The sequence below is a fragment of the Haliotis asinina genome, chromosome 14 (genome assembly GCF_037392515.1).
Source record: "Haliotis asinina isolate JCU_RB_2024 chromosome 14, JCU_Hal_asi_v2, whole genome shotgun sequence".
Classification (NCBI taxonomy): Eukaryota; Metazoa; Mollusca; class Gastropoda; order Lepetellida; family Haliotidae; genus Haliotis; species Haliotis asinina.
The window spans coordinates 19058966-19079896 of NC_090293.1; the positions used below are offsets into that span (position 1 = coordinate 19058966).

Below are 20931 nucleotides of genomic sequence, written 5' to 3' on the forward strand. Positions count from 1 at the left end.
ACATATATTATCATTTCTGCTTTTATCCAATTTCTTCTGTTTATTTTTTTGAAATTTTTGTATCAGTTCATTTTTATGTAATTACTTCCAAGAAATCAGCATTTAGTGGAATGAGAATCATGTAAATCAGGGCACTTGTCACCCTAACATCATCACATCTCACAGGAGGTGTCAACATTTTATCGTAGCGATTTTACATTTCCACTATCAGGAGTCAGCACTACAAGCATGCCAGAACCAGAACCCGAGACAACTGCCGAAATATTTGAGGGAAATGTTACTACGGAAGACGCGACATATGTCACGTCTGACATTATGCCATCTGCGGAAAATACGACTGAGAGTATTGAAGAAGGAAATATGGTAGAAAATACTACCATATATTATGAAATAGGTAGGCTAGCATTACATTTCCATCAAACTTGATAAAGATGGGTTTCAAATTAAAGAAACATTTATGCTGTTAAAAATTCGAAACCCCATGGAACAAATACTTCTTAAAGTGGTTATTGGTGCCAGAATATCTATCCAACAGTTCCTGGGAATACTGTTTGATAATTTTAAGAAGTGCCAGGAATGTCTTTGGAATATCTGATGTTTTTTAGACTGGGAATCTTGTGAAACGCTCCTTTCAACAAATTACATGAAAAGGAAAAACAGTGTTTTATGATGTTTTCAGTAATTTTGTAAACAAAACTATATGTGATGACACAGTTTATTAGGCATAAACCCATATTTCTTAAAGTGGACAGTGTTATATTCAGAGAACATTCAAAATGTCGATAACTAGGGTCCTTCAAACAGAAAGTTATTTACATTTCGCATGCCACATATGGAGCACATAAGTGGCTTTAATGCTAATTGCTACATAAAATGACACACATAGTAAACAAACCATAGAAATCACTGTTCTTTATTTAACAGAAGCTGTATATTGTTTAGTCCCGTTTTTACTTTTTTAAAAGAATACTCCTCATAGATATATACAGTAGATAGTAATAGTTTGTAACACAATATTCATCAGCATCAACTTGTTTGCTAAATAAACATCAACAAATAAACAAACAAAATATTTACCTTTTATCTCAGTTAAGCCAATACATTAATTATCTCTTCTCCACACCGCCAACAATATATCGTCCATATTTATACTGATATGTATTTCCCAATACTGTGTGATATGTATAGAAATGTATACCATGTTTTACTTGTACATATATATCTATGTGATATTCCTATATATATCATCACTGTCACACTCTAAATCCTCTGTGTGTGTTTGTTTGTTTACTGTTGTTGTTTTGGGACCTCCTGTTTGAGTGCAGCTTTTAGATGTCAATATGATCCACTATGCCGCTGCTTACTGCATTCTTGGAGTGGTACATAACAACCTTTTCATTTGAAACATCTAATATTTTCCCAAAATGAAAATGTATATGACTGTCCTCTTAAGTAGAGTAGGAGCTTTTCTTCTGTCACAAACTCATTTAATCTCAAATCTCTCTTAAACCATGCAATCTTTCTACTATCCTGCTGAACTAGATTCTTCTTTAGAACTGTCTCAATGATTACTGTATTTGTGATTAGAATTTCTATTTGGTTCAGTAACACCTAGGAGACGAACTCACACTGTCAAATTAAGGAATCTAATCGCCAGCTCAAAAAGTTGAAATGACACACTAAGCCACCCAAGGCTTGCAACTTTGTTAAAACTCCATGCAAACTGTTATATAATGCAGATATAGATATGTAATCAGTGTGAACTGGGATTTCAACCCCATTGCCACAGGTTTCCATTACCCTGTCACAGCTGGTGTGCCCTGAAGTGAGTAAGTGACTTTAGTTTTACACTGACTATTGCAATATTACAGCAATATCCTGGTGGGGATCACCAGACACGGGCTTCACACATTGTATCCATGTGAGGAATTGAACAAACCTGCCTCTATGGTGTGACGAGCGAAATAAAGACTGTGGTATCCAAATTAAGACCTAGTCAACAAGATCGTTATTTATTCCTATAAATATGAATCTTTGTTAGAAGCAGTGGTCTAACGTTCCACATGTTGGGTTATCCCCAGTCAATCCAGTCAGTTCCTCCACACTATCAATAATGGTTTCTCAGCATCATACCAACCTTCACCAGAGCAGTTAACCTATAAGACTTCATCACACCAAAAGAAATGGCTCAGGAAACTCACTGATTCTGCTTTAAGAATAACTTTATTCTTTTTTTTTTAACTGAAAAATGAAAATTGACTACAAATATTTAAATTCTGCTTCTTCAGGAATGTGATATTTTCTTAAAATCTGTAAGAGCAAACTTATAGCAGTTTAGAAGAGTCCATTAACTTGGTTGAAACACAAAGCATATATGATGATTAGTGTATCGAATCATAAACTGGCATGATATGACTGTCCTACGTATCATGTGTCACAGCCACACACAGCCACTGTTAGATGTGTCTGTCTTCTGTAGCATTTCTTCTCAGTATAGGTGTTGTCTGTTTTCCTGATCAATGTCATTTTATATGTTTATATATGGTAATTAAGGTACTGTATTTCACCCAGTATGTGCACTGAAGTTTATGGCCTTAGTGTCACTGAGTGAGCTGTGTCTGATGCCATTTTGAGTAATGTTTCATTTATGGCATGTGATCTTGATGGAAGAGGCCCATGAAGATCCAGGTTAGAACTTGTAATGTTTTAAGTACTCCGCGTACGCTTCATATACAATTCCCATTTTTGGTAGAGAAAACGTCGCATGGTATGTTGGGTAGGGGGAGTTGAGGGGTCACGTCCGCCATGTTTGTACCTTAACGGTATTAAAACCAAAATCGAACATTTATCCATGTTTTGTGATCCATCACAAATTGGCGACGAGGTAAACTAAATCTACATGTTCAGCAGCATGTCTGGTCACCATATTTTCGGTGAATTCAAGCCTAGTGAAGAAACTTGGGCATGTTACATCGAGCGGTTGGACGCATACTTTGTTACCAACGATGTAACCGAAGAAGAAAAGAAACAATCGTTTCTCATCAGTGTTGTGGGTCCTAAAACTTACGGACTTATGCGAAATCTAGTTTCGCCTGATAAACCGAAGGATGTTCAGTTCGACGTGCTCACCTCGGCTGTTCAGGATCACCATCACCCCCGACCGTCCGCCATAGTGCAACGTTACAAGTTCAACACATGCTTCCGGCAGCCCGGTCAGACTATCGGAGGATATGTAGCCGATCTTAGGCAGATCGCAGAATTCTGTGATTACGGAGAGGAACTTGAAAACAATCTGAGGGACAGATTAGTGTGTGGCGTAGCGGATGACCGCATACAACGGCGATTACTCTCTGAAACGAACTTGAACTACAAACGTGCTTTGGAAATCGCTCAAGGCATGGAAATGGCCGCGAAAAACATATCGGATATACAACCTCAAGGTCAGTCTCACAAGAAAACAACGGAAAACCACGGAAGTGTCAATTACGTGAGTAAAAACAAAAAACAATTCTCATCCAAGGGGCGTAACTCTGGTTTCTCTTCATCAAACGGAAAAGTAAACAAAGTCAAAAAGCCATGTTATCGATGTGATAGTGACTCTCATACCTCGGACAAGTGCAAGTTTATTGATGCAGAATGTTCATATTGTCACATTAAAGGCCATATCAAAAATGCATGCAGGAAAAGAAAAGGAAAAAAGCACAGAGTTAATTTTGTTGAGGGAGATGAAAATGATGACAGTGAAAATGATGAAACTGCTTATGAACTGTTTTCTCTACAAAAAGGGAACAGCAAATCTGAACCATTCATGATTACTGTAGGTCTTAATGGCAAAGAAACAAGCATGCTTTATGACACAGGTGCAAGCATTTCTGTTATGAGTGAACAGACATACAAAGCACTTAGGCCTGAAAATGCTCCTCCCATTAAACACGGACCAGTCGTTCTGACCAGTTATTCTGAAAACAAACTTGACGTACTTGGATACATTGAGATTGAAGTTACATGCAAACAACAAAAAGCATCAGCTCAGCTGACAGTCATTAAAGGTAAACAACCCAGTTTGTTTGGCCGAAATTGGATCCGAATGTTCAAGATAAACAATCTTTCAGATTTGAACTGTGTTTCAAGTGACGTTTCCCTGAATGACATTCTTGACAAACATGATGATGTGTTTCGTGCAGAACAAGGTGAAATCCAAAACATGGTAGGCAAGATTTACGTTGACCCTGATGCTAAGCCTATCTTTTTCAAGCCACGCCCACTTCCTTTTGCTATGAAGGAAAAGGTGGACGCTGAGCTCGATCGACTTATCGATCAAGGTATCATTTCCCCGGTACAACATTCTGATTGGGCCACACCCATTGTACCAGTTCTCAAGGGGGACAACTCAGTGCGTCTCTGTGGAGATTACAAAGTGACTATAAACAGGGTGTGTCAGCAAGACCCCTATCCTATTCCTCGCATTGAGGATTTGTACGCTAGACTTTCGGGTGGTCAGCATTTCACTAAGATAGATCTCACAAGTGCCTTTCTCCAACTACCTATTGATGAACAGTCAAAGAAATATACCACAATAAACACACACAGAGGACTTTTCCAATTCAACCGATTACCTTTTGGTATAAAATCGGCTCCTGGGATCTTCCAAAGGTGCATGGATAACCTACTTCAAGGCATCAACATGACCGGAAGTTATCAAGATGACATCATCACCACGGGCGCTAATGACAAACAGCATCTACAGAATGTCAACACTGTCCTCAGCAAGTTTTCAGAGGCTGGAGTTAGAGTGAAACGTGAGAAGTGTGTCTTTCAGGCACCCGAGGTTGTCTACTTAGGACACCGTATCAGTGCCGACGGATTGCACCCAATGCAAGACAAGGTATCAGCCGTAGCCAATGCACCAGCTCCGAAAAACGTGACTGAACTGAAATCCTATTTGGGATTGCTGAACTACTACGGTAGGTTCCTGCCAAACTTATCTACAGTGTTAGCACCACTGCACACCCTGCTCAAGAAGGATGCTAAATGGCAATGGGAAGCCATGCAACAGAAAGCCTTCCAGAAGTCAAAAGAACTTCTACAGTCTGCTGAAGTTCTCGTTCACTTCGACCGTGACAAAGAACTGGTGCTTGCCACAGATGCATCTGCCTACGGCCTCGGCGCCGTACTCTCACACAAGATGCCCGACGGTTCACAGAGACCGATTGCCTTCGCTTCACGTACCCTAAACCAGGCGGAAAAGGGCTACTCACAAATAGAAAAGGAGGGACTCTCAGTCATTTTTGGTGTGAAAAAGTTCCACCAATATCTCTACGGCACCCACTTCTGGATCTCCAATGATCACAAGCCTCTACTATTCCTCTTCGGAGAAAAGAAAGGGATATCTGCCATGTCATCGCCAAGAATACAGAGATGGGCAATCACCCTCTCAGCATATGACTACTCGTTTATGTACACCCCGGGTAAGGACCTGGGTCATGCGGACGCTCTCAGCCGTTTGCCTCAGCATGTGAACATACCTCCCGTGCCGTCGCTCCCTGAAACTATCTACCTCATGGACTTCCTGGAGACAACACCAGTTACAGCCAAGGAGATAGAGAAATGGACAAGTCGTGATCCCGTGTTGTCCCGAGTACACAGACTCGTACAGCATGGTTGGCCAGAGTCAACACACACTGATGCATCACTCCGACCTTACTCAGCCAGACGAAATGAGCTCAGCACTCATGGTGGAGTGATACTGTGGGGATCTCGTGTCATTGTCCCTGAACCAGGACGGAGTCGAATCCTTGATGTACTTCATGAGGGACACCCAGGTATGGTAAAGATGAAAATGCTCTTGCGCAACTATCTGTGGTGGCCACGACTAGATGAAGACATTGAGCTGAAAGTAAGAAGCTGTGAGCCCTGTCAGATCAATGCAAAGGCCCCGCCTGCTGTGAACATTCACCCCTGGGAGTACCCCCGTACTCCGTGGCAGAGGATACACATAGACTTTGCTGGACCCCTCATGAACAAAATGTTCCTGGTGATAGTCGATCCACATACCAAATGGATGGATGTACACGTCATGAACAACTCTACTTCCGAAGCAACCATCGGTAAACTACAGTCTTCCTTCGCAAACTTTGGTCTCCCCAAAACTCTAGTCTCAGACAACGGGACTTGCTTCACAAGTTCTGAATTCCGTGACTTCACACAGAAAAACGGAATAAAACACGTGTTCACTCCTCCGTACCACCCAGACTCAAACGGTCTCGCTGAGAGGTCAGTCCAAACTCTAAAAGAAGGACTAAAGAAAATGGACGGTGGTAGCGTAGAATACAAAGTCTCACGATTCCTGTTCAGATATCGTTCCTTACCTCACTCAACCACAGGGAAATCCCCAGCGGAGCTGATGTTCAGCAGGAGAATGAGGACCAGTCTGGACTTGTTACACCCTGACGACTCTGAAACAGTGCTAAAGGCACAAACCACTCAGAAACATTACCGAGATACTCACACCAAACAGAAAACAATCTTAGCTGGTGACCCAGTCTACGTCGCAAACTTCGGATCGGGTCAGAGATGGATTCCGGGTAAAGTCAGCGAAACATCGAGTTCGACAGCAATCATAGTCCTCAACGATGGCCGAGTAGTCAGGAGACACTTCGACCACATCAAGCTGAGATACAGCACGAGCGAAGACGCAACACAGCTTGAGACACCCACCATGTCTCAGGCAGGCGAGACAACCATGTCTCCGGTGAGTGAGACAAAATCGAACACTTCGACAACGGAAGTTGGGCTGACCAACTCGCAACCAAAAACTGTGTCAACGCCGGTGACCCCTGCTAGTACACGCTCTGAGGCGTGTAACCTGAGGCGTTCGAGTCGCACGACCAAACCTCCAAAGAGACTGATCGACTCGATGTGAAGACCTGATGTTATGATTATATGAACTTTAAATGTGTTTCAGTGTTAAAGTTTAACCCAAGAATGGGACAGTTTCAGTTTTCGTTAAATTCTACAGTTCTAAGTGATTTCCAATGGACACTAAAGTTATCTAAAGTTCAAGTGATTTTCAGTGGACTCTAAGTCTTAAAAGTTTAAGTGATCATTGGTCATTACCTATGACAGGCAGTCACTCCTCTTTTATTTCACAGAACTATTAAAATCTTAAAGGGGGAGGTATGTAATGTTTTAAGTACACCGCGTACGCTTCATATACAATTCCCATTTTTGGTAGAGAAAACGTCGCATGGTATGTTGGGTAGGGGGAGTTGAGGGGTCACGTCCGCCATGTTTGTACCTTAACGGTATTAAAACCAAAATCGAACATTTATCCATGTTTTGTGATCCATCACAGAACTGATCTTCAGTAACCAATGCTTGTCGTAAGAGGCAACAAAAAGGATCAGGTGGTCAGACCCTCCAACTTGGTTGACACGTCATCGTATTCTGCTTGTGTAAATCGATGGTCGTGTTGTTGTTCACTGGATTTTCATTTTTATTTTCTAATGACATGTAGGGTAGAAATAGTCTGAATAAATAGAATAGATCATTAAAATAAATCTACCAGTCAATGAAATAAGGGAACTGTTGAAGTGATGGTGAAGGTGTAACGATGATTTTGTCTACAAGTACAGTACTTCCGGTGTGTAGCTCAATAAGCGTGTGCATTGTTTATGACAATGACACAACAACTTTATGGCATAACAAGTGTAAGACTTGATACTGGCCACATTCTACTTTACAGCCATGTAAAGCTGAGCCATACTGGCAGGTGCTTGGTGACATTATTCTTGGCCCAAGAACATCCCTGCGCTTGTTATTTTTTTAGACTACGGGACTTAGCAGGTCAATCCAATGTCTGAAGGACTCCATGTTGGAGATAATTAGTAACAGTCTGGGCACAATGTGGTCTGGTGCTGTCATCTTACATATCAATTTTTCCAGGAATACAAACAAATTGAACAACCACAGATTGCAAATTTCATGAACATCACCAGCTAGTCAAAGATAAATTCACAATAACTAAATCAGTTTGACTGTCATGTGTACCACCATCCACACCATGACACCGATGCCCCAATGCTGATTATGGTCAAGAATTGTTGCTAAGTGGTGACTCACAGCCCGCAATGTTTCAGCCGTCCCTGATTTGTCGATAAACATGTAGTATTACCTTGTCAACCATAATCTTGGCTACAGGTTACACCAGCTTATGTTATGTTTTGAATTACAACTTTCTAAATGGCAAAATGTATTCAAAGGCTTATACCCTTCACAGGATGGCTTGTTCGATGAAGGTGTTTGTTTATGATAGATTTGCAGTTCACCTTCAAGAAGTTTTTATTGATAACTGCGATGGATTTGAATCTACTGCGTTGTCCAATGAATGTACTTGAATTCACGTTGTCAGGGTGTAGGTTTATAGGTCTGTCTTGCCCCAGTCTCACTTTGATAGCACCGGTCCCTCATTCAAAGGAATGACAATTATTGATTTGCCAAACATTTAGGCACCAGAAGATACTGATGTCCCCTTCTCTATTGTAATCACAATTCAAAATTTGACCTGTTAACTAAGATATCGTTACATTATAGCACATTATATTATGTTGTCACGCTCATCTGCAGCAGTGATTGAGAGTTTCGCTATCTGCAGACACGCACATTGACATCTGTGGGCACATGGGTCAAATGTTGTTACACCTAAAGTGCCACAGTACTGTAGACATACACCTCAGTGCTAGCTACATTCAGCTCATCAGTTCCTTTATTGCTTGCTCTGTAGTAAATATTTGGTTTTACACATCACTGCCATGTCCCAAATGCAATGCACACTTTTCAGACATCAATTTGGAATTATTATTCACATTATTTTGGGAGTGTTTTTAAGGTTTTGTTTCATTTTCTTATAAAGGTAATTTGTGACAATATTTACATTTTGGTATCAAAAGGTTGACACACCTCAGTCAATTCTAATGGCCAGAAATCACTAGGGACCCATTTCATAATGTGATCACAGCATTACGACTGTCTATGTTACACTATGGGCGTAACAACCACCGTAGCACTACAATCGTTTTCTGAAATGAGGCCCAGCTATATTTCCTTGTCCAGAGTATAATGCAAGGTAATCATAGGGTATAGTACAAATTAAAAAAAAACATTTCTTGTTGTTTGAACATTGATTACCTGCTGAGGTATATATCACTATGAAGAAAAGAAAAAAATCTTTTTAATTTTTGAAAGGTATTAATTATTCCTTGTAAACAGGAACTGATGGTAAGGTCACAGAGGAAGCCACACCAGAGCCGGAACCAGAAGGAAATGGCAACAATCCAAGTAAGATTTCCATGCATGAAGTCATGACTGAACATACTTCTGGTCGTACTGATTATACTAATTTATGACAACGCCATAAAGCGACTTAGAACTATGACAATCATAAGCCTAGAATACACCTAGGACCTAGGATGACTGCATGGACTGGGGTCCTAAGATGACTGCATGGATTGGGATCCTGAGATGACTGCATGGATTGGGGTCCTAAGATGACTGCATGGACTGGGGTCCTAAGATGAGTGCATGGACTGGGGCCCTAAGATGAATGCATGGATTGGGGTCCTAAGATGACTGCATGGACTGAGGACCTAAGATGACTGCATGGACTGGGGACCAAGGATGAGTGCATGGATTGGGGTCCTAAGATGACTGCATGGACTGGGGACCTAAGATGACTGCATGGACTGGGGACCTAAGATGACTACATGGACTAGGGTCCTAAGATGACTGCATGGACTGAGGACCTAAGATGACTGCATGGACTAGGGTCCTAAGATGAATGCATGGATTGGGGTCCTAAGATGACTGCATGGACTGAGGACCTAAGATGACTGCATGGACTGGGGACCAAGGATGAGTGCATGGATTGGGGTCCTAAGATGACTGCATGGACTGGGGTCCTAAGATGACTGCATGGATTGGGGAAAAAGGGTCCCATTGTACAAAGCTCTTGTGAGCCTAAGGATCTCGTAAGTTTCCTCGTACAATCCCTACCTCCTATGCTGTAACATAAAAGACACCAATGTTACGAGAAAGGTTTAAAGTTGAGATCTTAGGCTTACAAGAGCTCTGTGAAATGGCACCCAGCACTGTATTCCACAGAGAAAACTTTAGTGCTAAACCTCTGTATATTGTGAGGAAATTATATTATGTGTGGAAATTATATTATGTGTGGCACTAAGATCATTATGTAATGTATATTTAGTGTTATTGTTATGGTTTTTTTGGGAAATGTTTTGGGCCCTATTCCAAGCAATCTTAACACTAAAATCATTGGATACTCTAATTGTAGCTTAGGACAGCCATAGTTCAAAGAACGATTTGTCAGAGTTTTTGAATTTTACTTCGTAAGTGATTAAATTGATGAGTTATGAGAACACTTAATTGAAAAGATTATTTAACAGTATGCCTTGTTGATTCCGAAATTGGAATTTAGAAGGGCATATTTTTGAATAGTCTGCCCCATATTTTCTAACTGACTAAATTTAAAAGAAGGTGAAATTTGAACAGTTGCCATGTACTACTCAGAACCTTGTATATCCCATTTGAAGACATTTTCAACCACTGATTAGTCTGGCTCTCTTTGATAGTGCACACTTCAGAGATGTAGTGCTGTCATGATAATAATGATATTCCTCCTTCTTTCAGGTATAATGATTCCCCACCCTGAGTGTGACAAGCTGCAGGCTTGCTATCAATCATTCCTGCCAACGTTTACTCGTAATAACTTCAAAACTCATAGATCTTGCGAGTAAGTATGTCATTGTTTGTATGTTTGTATTTCCGAAGCATCCTTGAGGGTAAAAATTGGGCTGTGTGCTGGTCATGGATGGCAAGCAAATGGATCTGGTTCTCATATTTTGGTAATTGATTGCATGTAATCATACCATGGTGTTCATTGCTTACAGCATCAATCACTGGATTGTATGGTCATGACCCAGATAATTACAGACAATTGTCATACATCTAATGCAGCTAATAAAAACAAAAATAGCAGAAAGAATCATATTTTTTCAGGGCTTCCTAATCAGCAAAATACAGGAATTTATATGCTTTTGAAACAATACAAGCAATCATGCTTGCTTTTTTATATGAAAAATTCAATTAACGATTGCTACGTGTTCATCAGACCTAAATTTAGAAGAATAAAAAAAGGTCTCAAAAGTGACTTGTCCATAATGAATGATGAAATGACCTTTTATTTACATATATGTCTCTGTTAAAGAAAAAAATATATTCCACATATGAAGATGTGAATTCTTGAATCTTTCTGATTTGGGTCGGCTCCTATGAGTTGCTACATGTTAAAATGACCCTGTCCTTGTCACATCCACGGCTCGGTTTAAGGAAGTGAATCCTATTTCAGCTTGGTGCAACCTTGGATTATAACACCCGGCAAAAACAGGCTGCACCTCTTGCTCAGTGTGAAACTTGAGTTGGGGTATTGAGGATTTTGGTCTGATAATCATTGTTCCTTACTTCAGAAAATTTCTTGATGTTAGCATGGGAATTCAATCACTGTCCTTGCAGACTGCTTAAAGACAGTTACTCATCATTCTTTTTTCCAGCTGAAGTCAGTGTTCTTTCAGCAGCAAAATATTAACTTGTGCTTACTGCAAGTCAGAACAAATCTGGTTGTATTTTACAGTTTTAGGCTGCAAGATTAGTTTAGGTTTAGGCTCTTAAACTCAACCCTGATATCAGGGTCATGGACAATTTGTGTCATCATACTCAAACATCAAGGAACTTAGCTCACAGTTTTAGTCTATTTTTGCCAGGACCAGAATTAAAAATATATGTCTGTACTTTCAGCGAGATGGAATGTCCCCAAAGCATTACAATAAACTCGTAGATTTTGTCGAAGATCGGATTATATGTCCATCCAACAAATGTTCATATTACTGAATATGTCATTTTTGTGAAATATTAATTTTCCCCCTAAATTGACGTTTCAGCCAACTGAAAGAGTTTTTCACATGCGCTCATGATGCCATCATGATGTGTGATGTCAAAGACAACCAGCAAGAGCAGGCAACACTGGCGGACATGGCTAGCTGGTTTGATGAATATTGCACAAGATGTAAGTTTAGACAGAAGTCTCAGTTCTATGCAGCCTCTTTTTGTTGCAAAAATCCAGTGCTATATCACTTGAAGTAAACTTGTGTGCATTGGAAGCTGTCAAAACCAGCATCTCTCCAATCTGGCAAGTTGTCAACACCAGCATAGTCTCAGTACATTTATTACTTATCACTTCTTCAGTTCCGATGAGTGCTGGTTTGAGACAGCTTCCACTGGATATGTCTTTCAAGAAAATCAAGATTTATGGATGTCAGCTTCTTGGTTGTGAATAACACAATGTTGTAGAGTGTAAGCTTGGTCCTTCATCAGCCAGAAATCAACATACACTCCAAAGCATCATGTTATTCACAATAAAGTTCACCTTCATAATTCTTGCTTTTTTTATGCATTCCACTTTTATATGCCCTTCAAACTTTTTATGTACTTTCAATTTAGTGAATTGAAAAAATGGAACCTGAAGAATATAATCATCTGAAACTTCATCTTGGAAAGTCTGCTGACCTTATACACAGAATGTACTTTTTAATAATACAGGCATTTGTAATGCGCCGAAACCATGGAGGGGCATTCTCTAATCGCTACAGTCTGATTAATATTGGTACTTCGGATAACCTAAGCTGGCTTTAAGGTACTAGAAGGTCAATACCGGTACTCACTGACTTGGTTGATGCGCTAGACATCACATCACAATTGATGCACATAATGCCAGTCACATGATAGTCTGGTCCAAACATAACTATTTGCCAACTACTGTCATACAGCTGGAATATTGCTGAATCAGCTTAAATTGACAAAAGTAACATATGCCAGCATATGTGTTGTAAAATATCTTAAGAGGCGACTAACGGGATTGGTTGGTCAGGTTCACTGTCCCAGCTGCATAGATCAATGCTCGAGCTGTCTAGATTGTCTGGATTGTCTAGACCAGACTCGGTTATCTACAGACTGCCATCATACAGGTGGAAACTCACTTATATTTGAACCCTAATTATTTAAATGAATAGCAAAAATACATTGGATAATATGAATCTCACCTGCTTTTTACCTACAGTTGAAACACTCTTCACTGTTAGTATGATACTGATGTTTTTGCCCCCAGTGCCCCGTGATGAGAAAGTGGCTATGAAGTGTGGCTCCTATGGAACCTGCAATCCCCCAATCACAGCACAGACCCAACCTAAGGATCTCATCGACATCAGCATGTTATGCGAGTAAGTTGTGTTACCATGATTTTCTGAAAGACTAGGATCCTGACTTTCTAAAGCGGCTGTCACACAGCAACTAAAGTTGCAATACATTTTAAGATTTCAGATGTTGTCACACTTGTGATTTCACACATCAAACACATTTTGTCAAACTTTGGTGTCATTTGGATGCCATGTCTCTATCGATGTGGTCACGTGACAATTTTGTTGACTGTGCTTGGTTGTTTCTGAGCAACACAAGTTTGACTATACTTCAAGAGTCAAACTCAAGTTCGACAGCACTAAAACAGGGCTCCAGGTAAGGGCCATATCGATGTATGCACAGATAAAAAATGTACATGATACGTTTGGAAAAAAGTCAGAAAATGTAGCAGATACACACCACAGCAATGGTGTACAGTCTTTGAATCATTTACGGACGTATTTACCTGAAAAAGTATTGCTTTACTTTTTATTGACCTGTTTACACAAGAGTAACAATGTTGTGGTACAAATGTGAAACGAAACACGACATTACTTACATGCCATTAAAATCCATTCTGTACTCTAACATTTCCCAGTACTCTTATATTGAAAAAATAAGGCGTACATACTCCTCATGTTGAATTAGTATCTGGAACCATGCTAAATGTTTGATGCTATACTTGTTGAGACCGATCTTATTTCTCAACAAATTGTTGTTGGTAAGTTATGGGACTGTTCACTCATGTTGTCAGACATGTGGGGCGTCAATTCCAGGTCTTCATTGTGACAAGCGAACACTCTAACCACTGGGCTATCCCTCCGTCCCATTCAAAGAAGGTGGTGTGGGGTGAACTATGAATGAGGTGTATCACTCAGTCATAATTAAGGATATGAGGTCCAACCAGAGCAAAAACAAACACACTGACCTTTAATAATCAAACACTTGTACTCCCATTCTTAGATATTAAGTATGAAGTATTATTTTCCAAACAATGTTGTGGAAACATTTAGAGGTTAATATCTGTGTCTTGTCAATGGCTCATAGGCTCTATATTTTCTCTTGATCACAACATTGGTTCAATCTCAGCTCCTTGGGGATCATACACCTCTGGCTGCCTAGTAGGCAAACCAAGTTCATGTGGCTTTCCCATCCTTACAAGGTACCCATTCACAGCTGGTTGGACTGAGACACATGGTCACAGTACTTTGTCCATGTTTACTGCACATTGCTGTACCTGCAACTAGGTGATTGCATGTATTCATATGGCCACAATCTGGCCATCTACCAATGCATTTATAAGTTCATGTAAGTGCACAGGGTCCTCAACAGTGCTCCCCAAGTGTCTTCATCAATGATTTGACACTTGAATCAAACTGCTCTTTCCATGCTTAGAATGAAGCAGACCTAAAATCCCAGGTGATACTCATAGAAACCACTGAAGTGGATATATCGTCAACTGGAGATACTATATATCCAAAGCAAGAATACCAAATCTAATATATTTCACTGACAGACGTGGTACCAGAACCCTTTGGGTTTTCAGGGTCAAAACTGGTCATCAGCAACCTGATGTAACACAGGTTGGGTGGTCAGGCTCAGTGACCTGATCATATGACACTGTACCTGAAAGGCGTTGCTTGTGTCAGTTACTGGATTGTCTTGTTTAAGCTCAGTTTTGTACAGAATGCTGTCATGTTGCTTCTTAAGGCATTAAAAAACTGAGAAAACATTTAATATTTTGAGCTTGGTCAGATTAAGAAGCTGTAGGTTAAAAAATCAGAATCATTTTGTAATGATGTCCACATGCTTCTATCACCAAGTCATGTCTGTGTGTAATGTCAGGGAGGTGGGGCGGTACATAGTTGGCATTTTGCCTGCCAATCTTAAGGAATCTCAAGACCTGGGTTTGATTTCCCACCTGGGTACAATGTGTGAAACCCCTTTCTTGTGTCCAGCATAGTGATATGGCTGAAATAATGCTAAAACCGGCATACAACTAAACTTCATACATACACACTGTGTGTGACTTTAAGCATGGAAAGTGCTTTGCAGAATAAGTTTTATTCAGCTCACTTAAAAACATGGCTTGATCTTTGATAAATTTGAGCAGTACCGGTGATCTGAAAAATGTCCTTCTTATAGAATTATATTCAGTTTTTATTGCATGTAAAATGGAAACTGTACACATGGTAAAGGAAATTTCAGTATTTATTCTGTTTTCATCAGTGTTTTCATATGACTAGATTTTCAGTTATATTTTCTCATCTCCAGAAAGACTTCATGAAAATGACATCTTTATTGAGACCAAGAGGGTATAAAATATCCTCTGTACAGGTCCAGTGGATATGATGTGAGAAGCCAACAATGTAATACAAAGTTCAATACAATGTTTGCTTTCTTACAGCTATATCCATAAAACAACAGAATGTAGACAACTTGCACTAGCAGATTCTGAGTGTATGGTGATGAAGAAGAACAAGATGAAGAATGATCTCCACTATCTTGAGACACAAGCACAAAGATATTGTCCCAGAAGTGTAACACAAGGTGTGTATGTAATATGTATGTTATATGTTTCATAGAATATTGTATAGGTGGTTTACAGTGTTGATGCTACACAGGGTGTGATATGTAGGTGTTTTACAGGGTGTGATATGTAAGTGTTACTCAGGATGTAATATGTAAGTGTTATACAGGGTGTGATATGTAGGAGTTACACAGGGTGTGATATGTAGGTGTTTTACCGGGTCTGATATGTAGTTGTTATACAGAATGGGATATGGAGGTGCTTTACAGGGTGTGATATGTAGGTGTTACACAGGTTGTAATATGTAGGTGTTTTACAGGGTGTGATATGTAGGTGTTATTCAGAGTAGGTTATGTAGGTGTTTTATAGGGTGTGATGTGTAGGTGTTATACAGAGTGGGATATGTAGGTGTTTTACAGGTTGTGATATGTATGTGTTTTACAGGGTGTGTGATATGTTGGTGTTATATAGAGTGGGATATGTTATGTAGGTGTTATGCAGGGTGCGATATGTAGGTGTTGTACAGGGTATGATATGTTATGTAGATGTTATGCAGGGTGTGATAGGCAGGTGTTATGAAGGGTGTGATATGTAGGTATTACACAGGATATGGTATGTGGATGTTATGCAGGATGTGATATATAGGTGTTTTACAGGGTGTGCTTTGTAGGTGTTATTCTGGATGTGATATGTAGGTGTTTTGCAGGGTATGATGTTATGCAGGTGTTGAATAGATGATATTTAGTGAAGCAGATGTTATAATGGTTGTGATAGGTTTTATTGGTATACAAAAAGTGATATCTTATATAGGTGTTATGCAAGTTATGTTATACTATATTGATGTTGCATAGGGTGTGATACCTTATGTAGGTATAACATAGGATTATACAGGGTGCAGTATACATGTTTTACCAAAGATAATACCACTATCAATCAATATAGTACAAACAAAGGGGAGACAATTGTAATCCATCACTAGTTTGATATATTGTTCCTCTCCTATGCAATATGTAGGTATATGTATGTTACCCCATGATACTATAAGTTATTAGCAAGTGAGGTGATCACAGGATCGTTTGGTCAAGACTAATATTTACAGACTGCCTCCCTGGAATATTGGTGAGTGAGGCGTAAACTAAACTAAACTCACTCACTCACTCACTTTTGCCAAGTGAAAACCTGTTTGAAATGAATTCTTATTTACATAAATTCTTACAAACATGGCTTGCTTGTTTGTCAGTATCTCCAATTGTTTTTAAGTATGGGTGCTAACATTGTTGACATTTTTTCAGACAAAGAAGACGTAACACAGGCTCCAGTTACAGGAATTAATGTTGGTAGCGTTGAGAAGGAAAAACCAACTGGTAAGACTTGAGCATGCTCATCAGCCTCCAGCTGATTCCATGTATATGTGGACCATAATTATAAGTGATATTTTCCATGCTACTGAGTTTTTTATTTCAAGGTACAACTGAATTATTATTATTATTTTTCTTTTTTTGTAATTTTAATCTATTATCATTACACAGAAGGAACTAACTTGTTTCTTAAGGATAAGATAAAGATAGTATAAAGTTACGAGTATAAACCGCCATATTTTGAGTTAATAAACATGATTGCAAATATTAGTACTGATATGCGAAGAACATGTTTTATCATGAGATAGTAGAGCAACAGCATGTACTTGCCTAACTGAATACAGCTTTGTCAACACACTATTTCCAAATACTGATCATGATAAGAAGATGAATGAAGGCTGGTAGTAAGACTTCTGTACCAAATACACCAACGATTCTGATTTCTGTGAGATATTGACACATGATAACATTGGATAACTCACGTCTTGCTCTTGTTGTTTCAGGTGCTGCTAGTGTGACTACAGCTTCTGTCCTAGTGTCAACCATTATCCAGGTCCTTGCTATCTTAGTAATAAGCTTTAGGTAGAACACCTACAAATTCTAGCCCATATTTCAATTTAACATCAGTTTGTACATGTGGTCACAGCTATTTGAAATCTGTGTGTTGTAAGAATTCTTTCTACTGTACAGCATCTTATGTTCATCAAAATTTTTAGTGGTAGTCCATTGGAGAGTATTTTGATTATCTCCCTTTTGTAGGTTGTGCCATTTGGGATTTTCTTCATTTTAGCCAAAAGTATCGTTTTCATGAGTTATAGTGAATTAATGCCACCTGCTTTTTATTTCATCTATCTGGAGAAACCACAAGACCACCTTAGATTGTAGCTTGTACCACAAATGGCTGTTGTGTTGATGTGACTCAGGCCACAAGAGTCATAAATGATACTGACTATGTGCCTAAAATGTAGGTATGATCATCGATGCTGTAACCTTGACAACCGACAACTATTTCATCACTCTAAGTTGTCCTATTACTAGATTTCAATATGTGTATTCATTCATATTGAGTAGATAAATATCTGAAAAAATTCTTTTCATTAAAGGTTACTTAACTTATAACTATTTATAGAGAAGTATTCAAATTATTCTGCAAGTTGTTTTTATATAGTTCCTTTTTACAATATCCTTTACAGATACCATTTACAATTATTAATATCAAAGTATGCGTGCTGCAATACTGTTAGGTTGTTATGGCAATGTATATCAATATAGACATGTCATCCAAAAGTGCCATAATTTAAAACATGGGTTAACTTGTCCTTGAATTCTTTGTGCCAAATTAGTGTCATAATAAGAAAAATCTCTCTGCCTGCCTGACTTGATGATATTGTATGACATTTAAGGTCTATTTGTATGTTGATGTTCCCAGCTATACAGACTTCCCCAACAAAGTGTGCCATACTTGTCAGTAAATGTGTTTGTGCTGATAGACTACATTTAAACACTTTGTGCCAGAGCAAACTTCTTATGGCAGCCATAATAGGGAGATACCTGTTGGGGAGGTTGACTCTTCTAGTCATCATCGATTGTAGATTTTGTAGTTACCATAGCAACAGGATAATTCCAGTCTCTTCAATGTGCATGGTGCCTTTTGATCTGAAGTAACATGTCATCATATCTGATCTTTGAACATGAAAGTTAGGTATTAAACTGAAAATATATTTTGATGATAACATTTTCAAAATATGGTTTGGTGAATTTCCTAGTACTGTTCATTGTTTCAATATGATGAATCGATTAAGCAGGCACTCTCAACTGTTATTTTCTCAGTGAACATTTGTTACTGAAGGTAATCAGATGCAAGGTAACATCTGAACAGAAAGTGTTTTTAACAATCAAATTCCATAATATGTCAACGAAGATGGTCACCTTTTGTTAATAACACATTAAGCATGATTAAATATTGTTTTTGAAACATTAATCGATCTTAGATTTGACACCTGTGAATTGAACTTAGTGCCTGTTTATTTGACCGATGTTGCAACGATCTCAATGCGGTGTGGTATATGTTTGTGTTTGTGAGATGAGTAGCTTTCCCAATATCCCCGAAATATTAATCAACATATTTTCCTATCCTCTCAGTAAATCAGATAGATACCATTGTACATAATTACTCATCATGTGTACATGCTTAAAAGTTGTTTTCTTAAATTCTTAATTTTGTCTGAGAGTCATGTTATTATTTTAATAACATTCTCTTTCTGTTGTCAGGGAGTCTGTACATACTTTCATTTTGTTGTACATTGGTTTAAGAATATAATTTTGAAAGTATCTCTTTTTTCAAAATGGCAGATTGATATTTGAAAAGATAGGCTTGCACAATATGAATTACATGAAGTTTGCATTTGATACATGTCTTGATTTTTGTGGTATTTGTATCAAAATGGTGTACATCTTATTAAATAGGCCACAACAAACCTAGGCTTGAAACTTAGTTCATTGTTTTTTGTGTATTACGATCAGAAATGAAACAGTCTCTAGTTTAATATGCTGCTTAAATGGTTTTGTTATTATTTATTCTCCATGCACATTTAAGAGACTGATCATATTTAATTTTTGTACCACCAAGATAATTAATTTTATTGCTATTATGTTATATTATTATTCATACACTCATTGTTTTTTGCAAAAGGATGTAGCATTTATGTTTGTATATTTCATTCTTGTCCACGCTGCCAACATCGTAGATTTTTTCAAAGATTCATAAAATGGATTGAGATCATGTAAAGTTTGTGCCCCAGATTTCTCATAAGAATCAGTGCCTAGGAAGCTAGTATCTGTGATTAGCCATTCAGAATCGTTTGTGCCAGAGAGGATAGAGAAATTACTATACTTCTTTATACTAAAACTGTTTGAGATCCTACTGTCTTCCATTTAGGTGTTTTTATAATAAAATTTTGTGTACAAACTATTTGTCTGTTATTTATATGAAGAGGACGACAGCAGGAAGACGGGAAGGTTGAGGGCCCATATCCCAAGAAATGCTAAAAGATGGTACTTTATGTTACTCTGCCTGGCATGAGTTATATATAGGGTTTTTAATTGGGTACACAACTGTTACAGTGTATACTACCAAATTAGGCGTTAGTCAGAAATAATGGAAACATTACGACCACAACGAATTATAAAAGGTATGTTTTCGCCCATACTAAGACAAGTGGAAAGTAGCAGTATTTTCCAGGCAAGGAAATGGTCTAAGTTAACACACACACACAAAACATTTCACTGAGGAGCATTTGCAACTAACCTTTGTTCTTCCTGATTTATGTGCAACACATTGAGAAAGCAAGTGCGGTTTTACTGAGTCAGGGGCGGTAGGGTAGTCTTGTGGTTTAAGCGCTTTTCATGCCGAGGACCCGGGTTTGATTCCCCACACGGGTTCAAGCTGTGAAGCCTGCTATGGTGTCCTTATCGTGAGAAAGCTGAAACATTGCTTAAAAACTGCGTAAAACTAAACTCACTCACTCACTCACTCACAGAGTCAGGCTAGTTTTAGCTAACAAGTGCAACTATCATGATCAGGATTCACTTAGCAATGACTTTGCTAAATATAATGAATTCATTGTTCACACGGATACAATACATTGTCAACTGGACTTCGTCATTTTGTACATGTTAAAATGTTTGCAGGAATATAGTATTTCAAGTGATGGGTGTATTCCAATGTCCATACTCTGCTCG

The 20931-nt window shown here is 38.7% G+C and overlaps 1 protein-coding gene across 4 annotated transcripts in view; it reads left to right on the forward strand.

Annotated features, from left to right (window-relative positions):
* The window catches only part of LOC137261107 (hemicentin-1-like), a 102914-nt gene extending 82756 nt beyond the window's left edge, over positions 1–20158 (forward strand). For 3 of the 4 annotated variants that reach the window (XM_067798785.1, XM_067798786.1, XM_067798787.1), the window contains exons 19-26: positions 212–394; positions 9268–9336; positions 10705–10807; positions 12012–12136; positions 13235–13346; positions 15710–15852; positions 17125–17196; positions 17694–20158. In XM_067798785.1, the coding sequence (XP_067654886.1) occupies positions 212–394; positions 9268–9336; positions 10705–10807; positions 12012–12136; positions 13235–13346; positions 15710–15852; positions 17125–17196; positions 17694–17776 (890 nt within the window). In that variant the 3' untranslated portion in view covers positions 17777–20158. The remainder of the gene's footprint in view (positions 1–211; positions 395–9267; positions 9337–10704; positions 10808–12011; positions 12137–13234; positions 13347–15709; positions 15853–17124; positions 17197–17693) is intronic. The other variant, XM_067798788.1, reaches the window with a different exon arrangement.
* The last annotated feature ends 773 nt before the right edge of the window (positions 20159–20931 follow it).